Genomic DNA, 13,662 nt, shown 5'->3' on the forward strand with positions numbered 1-13,662 from the left:
CAACCTGCTGCTGCCCAACCCTGGACGCGCCTCCTACGCAGTCCTGGCCCCCCCCCCACTTACTTGGGCCCTCTGACTGCAACTCCTGCTAGGACCCCTCCCCCCTTCGGGAGCCGAGTCCCCACTGGGGGACAGGGCCAAGAGGCCAGGGTGCCAGGCTGTGATGGGAGGGGTGCAGGGAGCCAGGGCTGGGCCAGCACCCCAAGGCGGGGAATGGGGATGATATGGGGGCAGAAGGGGGGGGTTCTCTTTAACCCTTTGCAGACTGGACAGACACAGCCTGGGGGTCAGTGGCTGGGTCACATCCCCCCCACAAAGCCAGATGCTGGTAGCAGCCTCTGTGTGCCCCCCATCGCTGGCAGAGGGGTGACAGGACGGGGGGAGGGAGAGGGGCTGTGCTTTGGGTCCCAGGCAGGGGAGGTAGGAATGGCTGAAGCTGGTAGATAATGGAGCCTGACTCTCCCCCTACCCCATCGGGGGCAGGGTGGCCACGGGGCACAAAGGGTTACAGCCCTAGAGGCTGTGCCAGAGGGAGGAAGCCTGGCCTGCCCCCTACCCGAACAGCCAAGCAGCCTGGGGGTCCTCCCCCCGCCCAAGAACTGACACCGCAGCCAGGAGTAGGGGGGAAGGTGCCTTGTTGAGAAGAGCAGGTGGAGCTGGGGACAGCAAGCTGTGGGGGGCAGAGTCTCTGCGGGGAGGGGGCTGCTTCTAGGCCTCCTCGGGGTCCAGCTGGTTGAGGGTTTGGACGTCATCCAGGAAGCGCTTGGGGGTCAGGATGTGACTGGAACCTGGGGGAGAGAGAGGTGGTTGGCAGCGGTGGGCTCAGTGGGGCAGGTATGTGGCTGGCATCACCATCACCCCCATCCTTGCAGCTGGACCCTGCTCTAGTGCAGGGGGGGAGGGACTGTCTCCTACCCCCCGTGGCCTGGCACCGCACCCCTCGTGCCGCTGTACCCTGCACAGCCAGGCAAGAATCCACGCGCTGACAGTGTTCCTCACCCTTGGGTCTTCGAGGGGTGTGTGCAGGGGGTGAGCCATATCCCTATGGGAGTTACTGGGGGTGTCTGACTGGGCCCCCACACATGGTCCCTGGGCAATGAGAGGCCTGGGGAGCCAGAGGCCAGGAGATCAGGCGGCTAGATACAGGCCATGTGGGGCAAGCACATCTCTTCCCAGGCCCCCGGGTGTGGGAGGACAGAGGGTAGCATGGGAGCCCTGTGGGTGCTGGGCAGGCAGTTCTAGGGTCTCCCCCTCCCAGGGGGTCCCAACTCTCCCTGACCTGGGCATTCCAGCCGCCCTTCCCCCCAGGACTCGCCCCACTCACCGATCACCACCTCCCACTTGCCCTTGGTGGCCGGGGTCACTTCGTAGGCGCAGCGCATCTCAGACATGGACACCCCACCCAGCACGTAAATGATGAGGCGCGGGCCCATCCGGTACTCGGCCGCTGGCTTGTTCTTGTGCCGATGCCCAAAGCGGGCGCTGGGGGGAGAGAGGGGCAGTGTGGATACCAGGGGCTCGCTGAGGGAATGCCAGATGGAAGGGCAGGGCCTGGAGAAGGCTGGGGGGCAGGCCCTGCCCAAGGGAGTGGGACAGGAGTCCCAAAGCAGGCAAGAGGGAGTAGGGGAGGGTGGCACCTGCGCTGGGCTGGGGGTGCTGTCTAAAGCTTGGCCAGTCCCTTTCCTCCATTCTGGGCCCTGGTGTGTGGAGGGACTGCTGGGGCGCGGGGTACATGGTAAGAGGGGTCCAGGGCTCCAGGCTCTTGGACATCCCCTCTCCCGTAGACGGCAGGGTCCTGGCCACACACTCCCAGGCAGAGAGGCTCCTACATCCTGGCGTGTGTGTGTCGGGGCTCTGCCACCCACAGCCCAGCCAGGCTCAGCCTTACCTGACAGCAGCCTGGGAGCTGGTGGTAGGGACCGGGTCCGACACAAAGGGCCACAGATTCTTGTCCAGTTTGTCCTCAATGATGTCCTGGCGGGGGGTGGGGGGTGGAGGGAGGACAGATCAGCAGGGGCCAAGCAGCAGGAACCTCGGATCTGGTGGCCAAGCCAGGCCCCATTGGGGAGGAGGGGCTGGGACGGCTCCGCACTGAATGATTGACAGTCCCTGGGGGGAGCAGCCTGGGCCCCCTTTCCAGGGTGGGGCATGGGGAGCCAGCAAAGAACACGCTGATTCCTCCAGTGATGCCCCCCCATCTCCCCACATCCCCTCAGCTGCTCAGTGCCCTGCTGTGAACTCCCCACCCATCCACCCTTATGAGGAGGGCGGAGACCTCCTGCAGCCAGATCCAGGGCCCCTCATTTGGAAGGTGGGCGGGGGGAGGCAGGGGGCTGCCCTCAGTGCCCCTTTCCTGCTGCGGGCAGATCCAGGCCCTGCCTCTTGCTCCATGAGGTGTGTCCCAGGCACGCAGGGGGCCCAGGATATGATACATCCTAATGCCACATAATAGGGGCTTTTACATTAGTCTGCTGCATTGACTTGTACAGGGAAGCTTAAGGCCTGCCAAGCTGTGGCTGGCGCAGAGAGGGGGCACCCCGATTGGATTAGGCATGGGATTGAGGCTACCGCAACTGCCTGCCCCAAAATCCCACAGGAGGAACCATCAAAACGCTGGAACAGGGGCCTGGGAGCCTCCCACCTGTGATCTGCCAGGGACAGGAGCTCCGGTCGGCGGGTTAATTCTTGGCCTGGAGGAGCCCCAAGCCAATAGGTTGAAGGCAACTAAGTGTGCCCCCCACCCCCTTGAGGAGTGCCCCACAGGGCAGGGCGATGAGGGGCTCAGCCCCCAGCAAGAGTCGGGGGATGGAGTGACCATGTCACCTCTCACAAGCTAAGCAGGTTTGGGCCCAGGCAGTGCTTGGACAGGAGACCTCTAAGGAAAAGCTACTGGGTGCTGGGGGGTGCTAGTGAGTCAGCAGAGGGTGCTCTATTACCCCAGTGCGGCGCTAGGGGGCGCTGTACTGCAGGGAGCGGGCAGAGGGCTCAGCAGGGGGCACTCTCCCCTGGCAGTCAGTGTTGACCCCAGTGCGGCGCTAGGGGGCGCTGTACTGCAGGGAGCGGGCAGGGGGCTCAGCAGGGGACACTCTCCCCTGGCAGTCAGTGTTGACCCCTGAGCGGCGCTAGGGGGCGCTGTACTGCAGGGAGCGGGCGGGGGGCTCAGCAGGGGACACTCTCCCCTGGCAGTCAGTGCTGCCCCAGTGCGGCTCTATGGGGCACTGTACTGCAGGGAGCAGGCAGGGGGCTCTGCAGGGGTCACTCTCCCCTGGCAGTCAGTGCTGCCCCAGTGCGGCGCTAGGGAGCGCTGTACTGCAGGGAGCGGGCAGAGGGCTCAGCAGGGGACACTCTCCCCTCGCAGTCAGTGCTGCCCCAGTGCGGCGCTAGGGGGCGCTGTACTGCAGGGAGAGGGGCGGAGGGCTCAGCAGGGGGCACTCTCCCCTGGCAGTCAGTGTTGACCCCTGAGCGGCGCTAGGGGGCGCTGTACTGCAGGGAGAGGGGCGGGGGGCTCTGCAGGGGACACTCTCCCCTGGCAGTCAGTGCTGCCCCAGTGCGGCTCTATGGGGCACTGTACTGCAGGGAGCAGGCGGGGGGCTCTGCAGGGGTCACTCTCCCCTGGCAGTCAGTGCTGCCCCAGTGCGGCGCTAGGGGGCGCTGTACTGCAAGGAGCGGGCGGGGGGGGGGGGTCTGCAGGGGGCGTGACCAGTACTGTGCTGCAGGAGTTCATCCTTTAGATGAGCGTCACACAGCTGCTCCTCACTGGAGGTTGCACCAAGGGCCCTGCCAGCCATTCAGATTCCAGTGCCAGTCATGACAGTGTGCTGCCTGGATCCCCTGCATTTCCAGCCCCACACACTGATCACCTCCTGCCCTAGACTCTCGGGCAGCGCTGCTGGGCGGCTGTTAATAGCTGCCTGCCACTCCTTAGGAAGAATTCAGCCCCGGTGAGGGACCGCTGTATAAACCGCCCATGGCCCACCCCAGAGGTGGCAGCATCTCGGCACCGGGTAAGACAACTCCCCTGCACTCGTGTCTAGGATTGAGGACCCCTAAGGACGGCAGCAGGAGAGGACTCTCTGATGAGCCCCTCACGTGGCTAGAGCCCTGAGCAGATACAAAAGTGTGGATGTGCATCAGCCCGCGATCCACAAGCCGTCTTTTCCCTGTATCCGCATCCTCACCAGTAGCTAGCGAGGGTGGGGAAGGGGTCTTGCAGGGAAGGGGCAGCGTGGAGGGGGCGGGGTCTCGAGGAGAAGGGGCAGTGTGGAGGTGGTGGGGGCTTGGGGGAAGGGGTGTCTCATCACGTGCCGCTCCTGGGGGGTCATGAGCGACAGTACACAGCCGCAGCAGAGCATGTTGCATCACAGAGGGGTGGAGGGGTGGGGCGCCGGGGCCCCACCCACTCCAATCCCAAATCCTGCTGCCCAGGAGCTGGTGGGGACACTGGTGCTGCTCGAGCTGCTGGACAGGAAGCAGCGCGGCAGAGCGAGTGGGTGCCGGACAGCCCCGACTCCGACCTGTCGCCCAGCCACTGGCTGCGGGCCAGCGGCCCCGAGCGCGCTGCATCCCCCAGGCTGCCTGAGCCGGACGCCACGGGCCAGGCGCTGCTGGGGAGTAGAGCCCTGCACGGTTGTATCTGCAGGCGATCCACTATCCGCAGAAATGGTGCGCAGATATGCAGGGCTCTACACATGGTTGACCCCAAACCAACCCCTCCCCCTTGGGCCCAGCCTGCCAGTTGCGACCCCACCCCCAAAGCCAGGAAGCAGATGGCCCGGTACCTCCATGATCTCCTTGAGCATGGGGGTCCAGCGGGAGAGCTGGTAGCTGGACTCCAGCCGCACCTTCCTCTCCGGTCGCAGCTGCCCGCTCTGGGGGAGGAAGGGAGAGGGGGTGAGAGGCAGCAGGGAGGAGGTGCGGGGTGGGAACGGGGGCAGACAGGGAGCGCGCGGCCTACCTGAGTCGCGCCCGCCAGGCTGGCAGGGGAGAGGCAGAGAAAAGAACAGAATGGATCACTGAGCGAGAGAGAGAGAGAGGAGGGGAGAGAGACTGATGGGAGAACAGAGCTGCTTCCCCCCATTCGCCGCATGGCCACCCCAAGCAGTGGTCCCCAGCTCCAGCTCCCTGGCGATCTGAGGTCCTGACTCCCAGAATCCTCTGAGGGGCAGAAGAAGTCACCCCAGATGGGGAGTAACTCGGGGGTCACCCTCATATGGGGAGGGCGTCACCCCACTGTACAGGGACAGAGGCCACCTCTGTGCTGGGAGTAGGTCACTGCCATAGGGGGGCACCTCCAGGATGGCCTGGGCTCCCCTGTGCAGCACAGATCTGCCCCCTGGCATGGGTACAGCTGCTGGCCCCTGGCCCCAGTCCCTTACCCCAGGCCTGAGAGAGATGCCCAGGAACTGCATGTTGTGGATGATGTCTCTCTGCTGCTGGATGTTGGCATGCTGGATCAGCTTGGTGAGGTTCCCCTTGTCCACACCTGCACGGGGACAGACAGGTCAGCGCTAGCACCCCTGGGACGCACCCACAGCCCAGGCCCATCAGTCCGTGGCCCCAGGAGTCCTAGTTCCCTGATCAAATCCTGAGATCCTGCTCTTCCCACCCCTCTCAGAGCTGGGGGTAGACCCAGGAGTCCTGGCTCCCAGCCCCCACTAGACCCCACTGCCCTCCCAGAGCTGAGGACAGAATCCAGAAGTCCTGGCTCCCAGCATCATCCGCTCTAACCCACTGGACCCCACAGTTAGTGATCGAATTTAGGTTCCTGCTGCTCCTCCCTCAACAGGTTCTCTCAGGCGCTGGGGGCAGGGGTCTCTCTAGCTCCCCCTGGCAGTGCAATGGGAGCCCCCGTCCCCCTGATCTGCGCTCCCCCTTCTGCGGCCAGTCAGGTGCAATGTCAGAGCCGAGCCCTGGCTCTTTAAGGCTGTGAGGCCTTGAGCTGGAGGGAGGGCAACGTGCCCCCCCCGCCCCGCCCTCCCAAACCATTTACTGCTGCTTAGTGCAGACGGGGAGGCCTGGCAACTCCACAGCACCCCCTGGCCAGGAAACTGGGCAGCCAGGCAGCCAGAGGAGCCCCATGAGGGCACTCTGGCCTGGGCAATGGGCCCAGGGGCAGTGCCTGAGCAGGGTTACAGGAAAAGCCCCGGAGCAGGGTGCTGCCCCACCAAGACACCATGAGGCAGGAACCGAAGGGGGAAGAGGGACTGTGCCAAGTGTCAGGGTCAGGGAGGTTCCCTAGGCCCTGGTGAGTTTGGGGAAGGGGCTGGATGCAGCAAGAAGCAGGGAGCTGGTACAGGGATGACACAAGGGGTGGGCAGGGGACTGGTCGCAGGAGGCGCAGAGACAAAACATGGTATCTGAACAGCCTGCAGGAAGAGAGGGATGTCCCTCCACCCTGCAGAGAACGGGCCGGGGGGCTGCTCCGGGTGTGTGTCTCCATTTCCCCTCCCTGCAGAGAATGGGCTGGGGGGAGTGTGGAGAGCGGACACTGCTCGGAAGGCAGCAGCGGGGAGCAAAGGCCACCAGGTCCGACCCCAGGGGGCAGTGCGGAGCGTGGGCACAGCGCACTGGCAGGCTTGCAGGCACTGAGAGGTGGGCAGAGGGGAGGCAGGGCCGTAGAGCCAGGCTGGACACAGGCCCTGGGAAGCGGCTGGCCAGGAGGCGCCCTACATGGCTGGGGGGCGTGCCAGTCTGAGCAGTGCTATTCCCCCCCAGCCCCACAGGCCTGGGCCCTGCCTCCAGGAATGCCCCCTGCAGCAGCAGGCCCCCCAGTGCTCCCCCTGCAGGCCTGTGGCGTTACCATTCTTCAGGAAGATGTAGATCAAGATGATGCGGATCTTGTCGTAGGCCTGCACGCTGGGGTCCAGCAGGACGGGCACAATGATCTTCACGGGGTCCTTGATCTTCTCCCCGTCCACGTCCGTTCCCATGGCCAGGTCCTGTCGGGGGAGGGGGCGCACACACAAGGCCCAGGTCAGGCCACTCTGCTTCCTCCCGCCCCCGCAGCAGGATGGGAGACGTGAGGGCCCCATGACCCACAGCTCACCTACTCCGTGCCAGGGCCCCTTCCTCCCTGGGGTCAGCTCCCTCTGGGGTGAGCAACGGGCCCCAAGGGAGTAACCCGAGCCCCATGTCTCCCTTCTGCATCCCCGGTGCTGCATGGGGGGGCTGGCCCTGGCTCCAGCAAACCTGCGGCTCTGAGACCCCTCTCTCCAGGCTGAGACCATGAGCCAGACTCTGCCCCCAAGCCAGGCTCTGCCCACAGACCCACCTGCTCCACGCTGCACAGCTTCTCCACTGTCCCTTTGAAGTGCCGCATGCAGCGCTCGGCCAGGTTCAGGTGTGTGGAGAACTGCGGGGAGAGACCGGGGCAGAGGGGGGAGTTTACTGCATCACCGGCTGGTCCAGAGCACCTGAACCCCCCAACCCACAAGGAGGGCCCCTCAGCCAGAGGGGCAGCCCCAATCGGCTGTAGAAGCTGAGTATATAGGGATAGTTTTGCCCAGCACTGATGTGCAGCCACCTCTGGGGTGGAGCGGGGCAGCGGGAGGGGAGGATCAGGACGAGGGAGCAGCTTCCAAAACAGCCCACGGCTTCTCTGTTAGTCACCACGAGGTTGGGGGCTTGGAGACCAGCAGGTGTCGGGGTACCTGTGCCAGTGGCCAGGAGATTTCTGTTGGCACATGGCCCAGTGGCACCAGGAGTGGCTCCAAAGGGCTGGTTTGCAAGCCCCCCAAGGCCCTCTCCTGAGAGCTGCAGCAGCAGGGCACGGGTGTTACCCAAGGGCTGCCCTTGCTGGGGCAAACGTGGCAGCTCTGGGCACTGACAGGCAGGCTGCTGCCCATGGTGCCACACAGCACCTGGGGGGAAAATGGTTCTGCCCGACCGGACAGGTCAGCAGCTCTCATCAGGTAGTAAAGCGGAGTGCCCCAGAGTGCCCTGCCCCCAAGGAGAGTCCCTACTGTCCCTCACTAGCCCCACAGAGCACCCTGCCCCTCCCATCAGCCCCACTGAATGCCCTGCCCCCCGCCCACTAACAGCCCCAGCCCCGTTACCTTGTTCAGCTCTTTGTGGTACTGGGGCATCTTCTTCAGGATCTGGGACAGGTCCTCGATGTTGGCCTGGAGGGAGGCGGTGGTGAGATCCCAGCCCCTCCCAGCGCACGGAGCCCCCTGCAGGGCAGAGGCCTCACCTGGGGACAGCCGCAGCAGCCCAGCCACGCGTGCCAGGGCGGGTCACTCAGGCCACGCGTGGCTGCGGCTTAGGTTAGACCTGCCCTTCCCAGGCCAGCTGGAATGAGACAGGAGCCCCACACCCCGAGCGCCCCTCAGGGTGTACAGTGGCAGCGGGCCGGGGAGATGCCAGCGTTGGCTCCCTGCAGCTTTCCCTGCGCAGTCCCGATCCTGCTGTCTGACCCCACCCCATGGGCCTCTGCCCTCCCCCACTGTGGGGAGCTCCAGAGCTCTGGCTGGGGGGCAGGGGACTCCATATACACCTCTTAGCCTTTTACAGGCAAATCCTGGGAGCAATGGGACAGCCCCCGCCAACCCCTCCTGGGGCAGCAGGATAGCTTCTCCTCCCCATCAGTGGCAATGGGATGGGTCCCCCCATCCCGGACTCCCAATCACTCCCCCCAACTCCCGCCGCACCTTGTCCGTGGTCAGCCTCTTGCTCTCGTAGAAGGTGTGCAGCAGCTCCGTCACCTTCCTGCAGCAGGGAGAGGGGTCAGGACGGAGCCAGGCACTGTCTTGGAGGTAGGGGGTGCCATGTCCTATGCTACAGGGGATGGAGCCCCCACCCCACGGGCACCAGGGTTCTCTGCCTCGAGAGCCTCAGACAGGCCGGGGGGACCCCCTCTTCCTAAGTTACCCCAAGGCAGAGTTCAGTGCACCTCAGGGGGCTCCTGGTGCCCTGCTGGGGGGGCCTGGGGGCAGTGGCAGGCCCAGGAGGAGGTCGGCGAGGGACTCACTCAAGGGAGCTGTGAGGTGCATGGGGAGACCTTGGGCTCGGGGAAAGACAGTGTCCAGGGGGATCCCCGAGAGGAGATGTGGACAGTGGCTCTGGAAGGGAGCGCTCAGAGGTCGTCTGAGGAGAGGGGCTGGGTCCAGGGGGTCTCAGCACTCAGAGGGGAGCATGTCTGAGGGACAAGCCCCAGCACTGGGTGGGAGGGGGAGGGGGAGTCCTGGCACTGAGCAGGAGAGGGGTGTGTTGCGGGGGGGGTGTCCCTGCACTGGGTGGGAGAGGAGTGTATCCAAGGGGGAGTAGGGTTCCAGCACTGGGTGGGAAGGAAAGGGGAGGGGTGTGTCTGAGGGGGCCCCAGGGTGGGGAGGGGTGTATCTGAAGGGGAGGATGGGGGAAGTCCTGGCACTGGAAAAGAGGGGGAGGGGTGTGTCAACGGGGTGGGCTGTCCTGGCACTGGGTGGGAGAGGTGTGTCCGAGGGGGGAGGTCCTGGCAGTGGGCGGGGAGGGGAAGGCTGTGCCAAAGTAGGGGGTAGCGAGTCCCGGCACTAGGCAGGGCACGGAGGGGTGTGTCTGGGGGTGTCCTGGCATTGGGTGGGGCACGGAGTGGTGTGTCCGGGGGTGGATGGGTCCCGGCCCTGGGTGGGGCACGGAGGGGCATGTCCGGTGGATGGGCGGGGCATGGAGGGGTGCGTCAGGGGGCAGGGCTGAGCGCGCTCACTTGGAGACGTCAGCGATGTGCATGTGGCGTAGCTGCACCCAGAGTTCGTCGTCTTCACCCAGCAGCGCCTCTTTCTCCCGCGAGTCGCTGATGCCCGTCGTCTCGTACCTGCAGGGGGGAGACAGGGTCAGGCTGTGGCACCCCTCCCCCCGGTGTGGGGGCTGCGGAGCAGTGCAGGTGCTGGGTCACATCCCCCCCAGCCCGCCTGAGGAGGGGTGCGGGGCGCCCCTTGCTGGCAGCCAGGCCCTACTTGTAGGTGTCTTTCTCGATGCTGAGCAGGTCGTAGGCCATGGCCTGGTAGGTGAGCTCGTGCAGCAGTGGGGACACCAGGTCGAAGCTCCGGTCCACGATCAGCAGCTGAGAACGGGCTTTGTCAGGGCCCTGGGGCAAAGGAGAGAGAAACCCGTCAGCCCCTGCTCTGGCGGAGGGTTCCTGGCCTGGCTTACATGGCACAATCCAATGGGCCCTGGTGGCCTGAAACTTCACCACCCGCCCTCTCTGTGGCCCAGCCCCAACCCCAGGGGAAGCCAAGAGACACCCCCTAAGCTAGCTGGGACGTGCCCTGGGGTCCCGCCCTGACTGGCAGGGAGAGCTCCCCACCCTGCAGGGACGGGCTACCTGCCCCTCGTGCAAATAGCAATGCCCCCCTCCCCCAAGCACGTTCTCTGCTCGTGCCTCTCCACCAACGGGAGCATGCCCCTTACAAGGCAGCCCCCCGACTGCCCCCTGCCCCATTTGCTGCATAGGGAGGGGGGGAACTACACCAGAAGGGCCTGGCTAGTTTATCATGAACCAACACCAGGCCCAGAGACTCTTTGATACAAGGTCCCAGAGGGGGACGATGGGACGTTATCCCTATGCCCCACCTTGCATCTGAGCTGGGACCCCATATGAGGCTCTAGCTCCCCACTCCCAGCCTGGGTGGCCCCCCAGCATCCAGTTGGACAGAGTCCACTCAAATGGTCAGCATCTCAGACAAACATCATGGGGAGGCTGGCCCAGCCCTCGCTCCCTGCCTGATCAGCATGCACTGCCCTCTTTGCACAGCAGGTGGCGATAGGAGACCAGCCCTGCGCTCTCATGGCAGACGGCTCTGAAACCGGCTCCAGCAGCCCCAGTGGAACCCAAGCCCACCCAGGAGCACCTCGGCAAGGGGCTGCGTCTGCTCTTCGCTGGGTAGCACAGACAGTTGGGGGCAGGGGGGACATACAGCCCCTGATGCTTCCCCAGCTGTCCGACCTCAGTACGTGGCCCGATTTTCAGCCATGCTCGGGAGCAGAACGTCGGATCAGCCACCACCCACCCGCCTGGCAGGTCTCCACAGCCTCTGAGTAAATGGGTTGAGGCTGATGGGGGAGCGCCTCTCTTGGAGGAGTATCTGGCCCCCACCACTGTAGCACTATCATTGCTGCATCCTGCCCCCCATGCACGTGGGGCTGGGCAGGGCTGCCACCCCATTGCAGAGGGGGATGGAGGCCCAGAGGGGCTGGGTGACTCACCCAAGGTCACACAGGGAGTCTGTGGCAGAGCAGGGACATGAACCCAGAGCTGGCGCCTTCATTCCTCTCCAGCCCTACCCAGCCTGGATGGGTTGCTATGCCCAGCCCCCACCCCCCACGGGACTCTGCTCACACCTTTGCCAGTTCGGCTCTGCTGGAGGGATCCCCGAGTGCAGATGGGGGCTGGCGTAACCACCGGGTCACCCCACCCTGCCCAGACCAGAGGGGTGGTTAGTGCACTGGTGGGTGCCACAGCACTGCCTGTCCCAGCTACCCCTCAGGGCTGGCAGCTGGGAAACATCAAGGCAAGAGGGACTAGTGCAGACAAGGCCCCAGGGTGCCGGGACCGCGGGCTGGGTGGCTTTGGAGACCTGCCTGCTAGAGGCCATGCTACAAGAGACCCTGGGGTTCTTTCTGCGCCAGCTGGCAAGGCAGGGGCACATTGGACTGGCCGGCCGGGATTGTGCGGCATGGAGCCAGCATTGCATTGAGAGCAGGGGCTTGAGTCAGCAATCCCGGCCCTGCAGTGGGTGTGCTGTCTGGATTCTATTGAAGGGGGCTGGGCAGGCAGGACTCCTGGCTCCTATTCCTGCCTCTGCCACCTACTCCTGGCACGCTGCTCCATGCCTCAGTTTCCCCCATGTAACATGGGGATAGTGCTTTCACCTGTGACAGGGAGGTTTGGCAAGAGCCTCAGGAATATCCCTGGGGGGACTCACGGGAGTAACAGCAGCAGGGTGTGCAGGGAGCAGGACTTTGATCTTTGCTAATCGCAGGTGGGGAGGGCAGACAGGGGCTGTAGGCTGGAGCTCCGGTGGTTAACAAGCATGCTGTCAATGCCTTCCCTGTGTAGATGGTTTGGGCAGCCAGGTGTGTGCCAGGCTCCCCTCAAAACTACAGCAGCTGCTCCGCTTCAGTGACGCCGCCTTTCCCATGCCCCCGAGCGACGCAGTTGCACCGACCCAATTCCTCATGTAGACCAGCCTCGGCCTGACCTTGGTCAGTTCTCAGGCGAGAGCTCCCAGCTTCCCCCACTTATCCCCCAGCTCAAACCTTCCTAACCCTGTGTTCTCGAGCTGGGGGCCCTGCTCCAATTCCCTGCTGGGAGCATCCAGCCAGGAGCCATTGGAGCCGGCACGGTCTTTCTGGCCCCCAGGCTGATCTGGGTTGGATTCTCTTCATTTCACCAAGACAGGGAGGGGACACCCCCCCCCATGACTCTTACCTTCCCTGAGAGTCCTTCCTCCCCACCCCCCACCAGAGAAGCCATGAAATATATAGGGGAAACTGAGGCACACATCGGATTCATAAAAGATATTAAAGACATTCCCAGTTGGTCACAGGTGCACAGTCTGCAGGCAGCAAAGGCTGGAAGCAAGAGCAGAGGCAACAGGAGGGAGAGATCTGGGCAGGCCTTGGATTTTACATCACTTTGCTTCTCCTAGGGGGACAGGAGCCACTGGGTTTCCCGTGTAAGAATCCAGGGCAGGGTGGGTTTGCAGCTCCCCTCTGCTGGGGGTGAGACGGGGATGGCAGGAGCTGGGGGAAGCCCACAGGCCAGGGCTGACTTGTGGCTAAGGCTGGGGAGAGCTGGGTTCTATTCCTGCTCTGACAGACTCCCTGCATGCCTCAGTTTCCCATCTGTAACACAGCCCACCCTGCCTCTCCTGGGAGGCTGAATTCATTAGTGAGGTTCCGATACCATGGTGATGGGTGTAGGAGCACACACAGACAGGAGTGTCCAGGTGTGGAAGAGGCTCTATGTGCGAAGCGGTGACCGAACTGCCCTGTTTATAAACAGAGAGCTTGTGCTGGGCACACACTTCCCCAGTCGGTGCCTCGGTTTCCCCATCTGTTCAGAGGGGATAAGGACACTGGCCTTTGTAGAGCGCTTTGAGATCTGCCCACAGCCTGTGTTAGAGAAGGGCTGGGGCCATTAGTCCAGCCACAGAGGAAATGCTATTGTTCTGCCAACCCCTCAGGATCTCCAAGGGGGTCTAGACCCCCACCCCTCCCCCCGCCAGGATCTCCGAGCAGGTTCTAAATCACTCCTCCTTCCTTTTACTTCTCATGTGCTCCCCCTCCACCGCGGCTCTGTCCCATGGCGAGGGCGTGGCCGGCACAGCTTGCTCACCTGTCCCATGCTGGGCTCGTATGCCTTGAACTCCTTGAGTTTGGCCAGCACAGCGTGCGCCAAGTGGAAATTATCTTCATGGTCCCTGCAGCAAAGACAAACCCTGTGGGTCAGAAACAGCTCCTCCCCTGGGGCACACGCACTTCCTGTAGGAGATGACCAGGTACCCTCTCCCTCTGGGCACACTCACTTCCTGTAGAGGATGGCCGGGTACCTCCCCATGGCACAGTCATTTCCTATAGGGGATAGCTGGGTACCTCTTCCCCCGGGCACACTCACTTCCTGAAGCAGATGGCTGGGTACCCCTCCCCTCGGGCACACTCACTTCCTGTAGAGGATGGCCGGGTACC

At 64.0% G+C, this 13,662-nt stretch overlaps 2 protein-coding genes across 2 annotated transcripts in view; one reads left to right on the forward strand and one right to left on the reverse strand.

Annotated features, from left to right (window-relative positions):
* Positions 1–655: 655 nt before the first annotated feature.
* Positions 656–13,534, reverse strand: LOC141996797 (syntaxin-binding protein 2-like). Its single transcript, XM_074969090.1, has 13 exons — positions 13,503–13,534; positions 13,313–13,397; positions 9,930–10,060; positions 9,680–9,787; positions 8,649–8,706; positions 8,055–8,120; positions 7,271–7,351; positions 6,800–6,938; positions 5,376–5,482; positions 4,779–4,868; positions 1,889–1,974; positions 1,325–1,482; positions 656–788 (listed from the first exon to the last, which is right to left on the reverse strand). Exons 1-13 carry the CDS (start codon positions 13,532–13,534, stop codon positions 709–711), a joined length of 1,221 nt encoding a protein of 406 aa, XP_074825191.1. The 3' UTR covers positions 656–708.
* Positions 13,535–13,603: 69 nt separating this feature from the next.
* LOC141996798 (syntaxin-binding protein 2-like) overlaps positions 13,604–13,662 on the forward strand; it is a 13,710-nt gene continuing 13,651 nt past the window's right edge. Inside the window, exon 1 of the mRNA XM_074969091.1 lies at positions 13,604–13,657. Coding sequence (XP_074825192.1) covers positions 13,604–13,657 — 54 coding nt within the window. The remainder of the gene's footprint in view (positions 13,658–13,662) is intronic.

This window comes from Natator depressus, chromosome 12, assembly GCF_965152275.1.
Source record: "Natator depressus isolate rNatDep1 chromosome 12, rNatDep2.hap1, whole genome shotgun sequence".
In the NCBI taxonomy this organism is placed as follows: Eukaryota; Metazoa; Chordata; order Testudines; family Cheloniidae; genus Natator; species Natator depressus.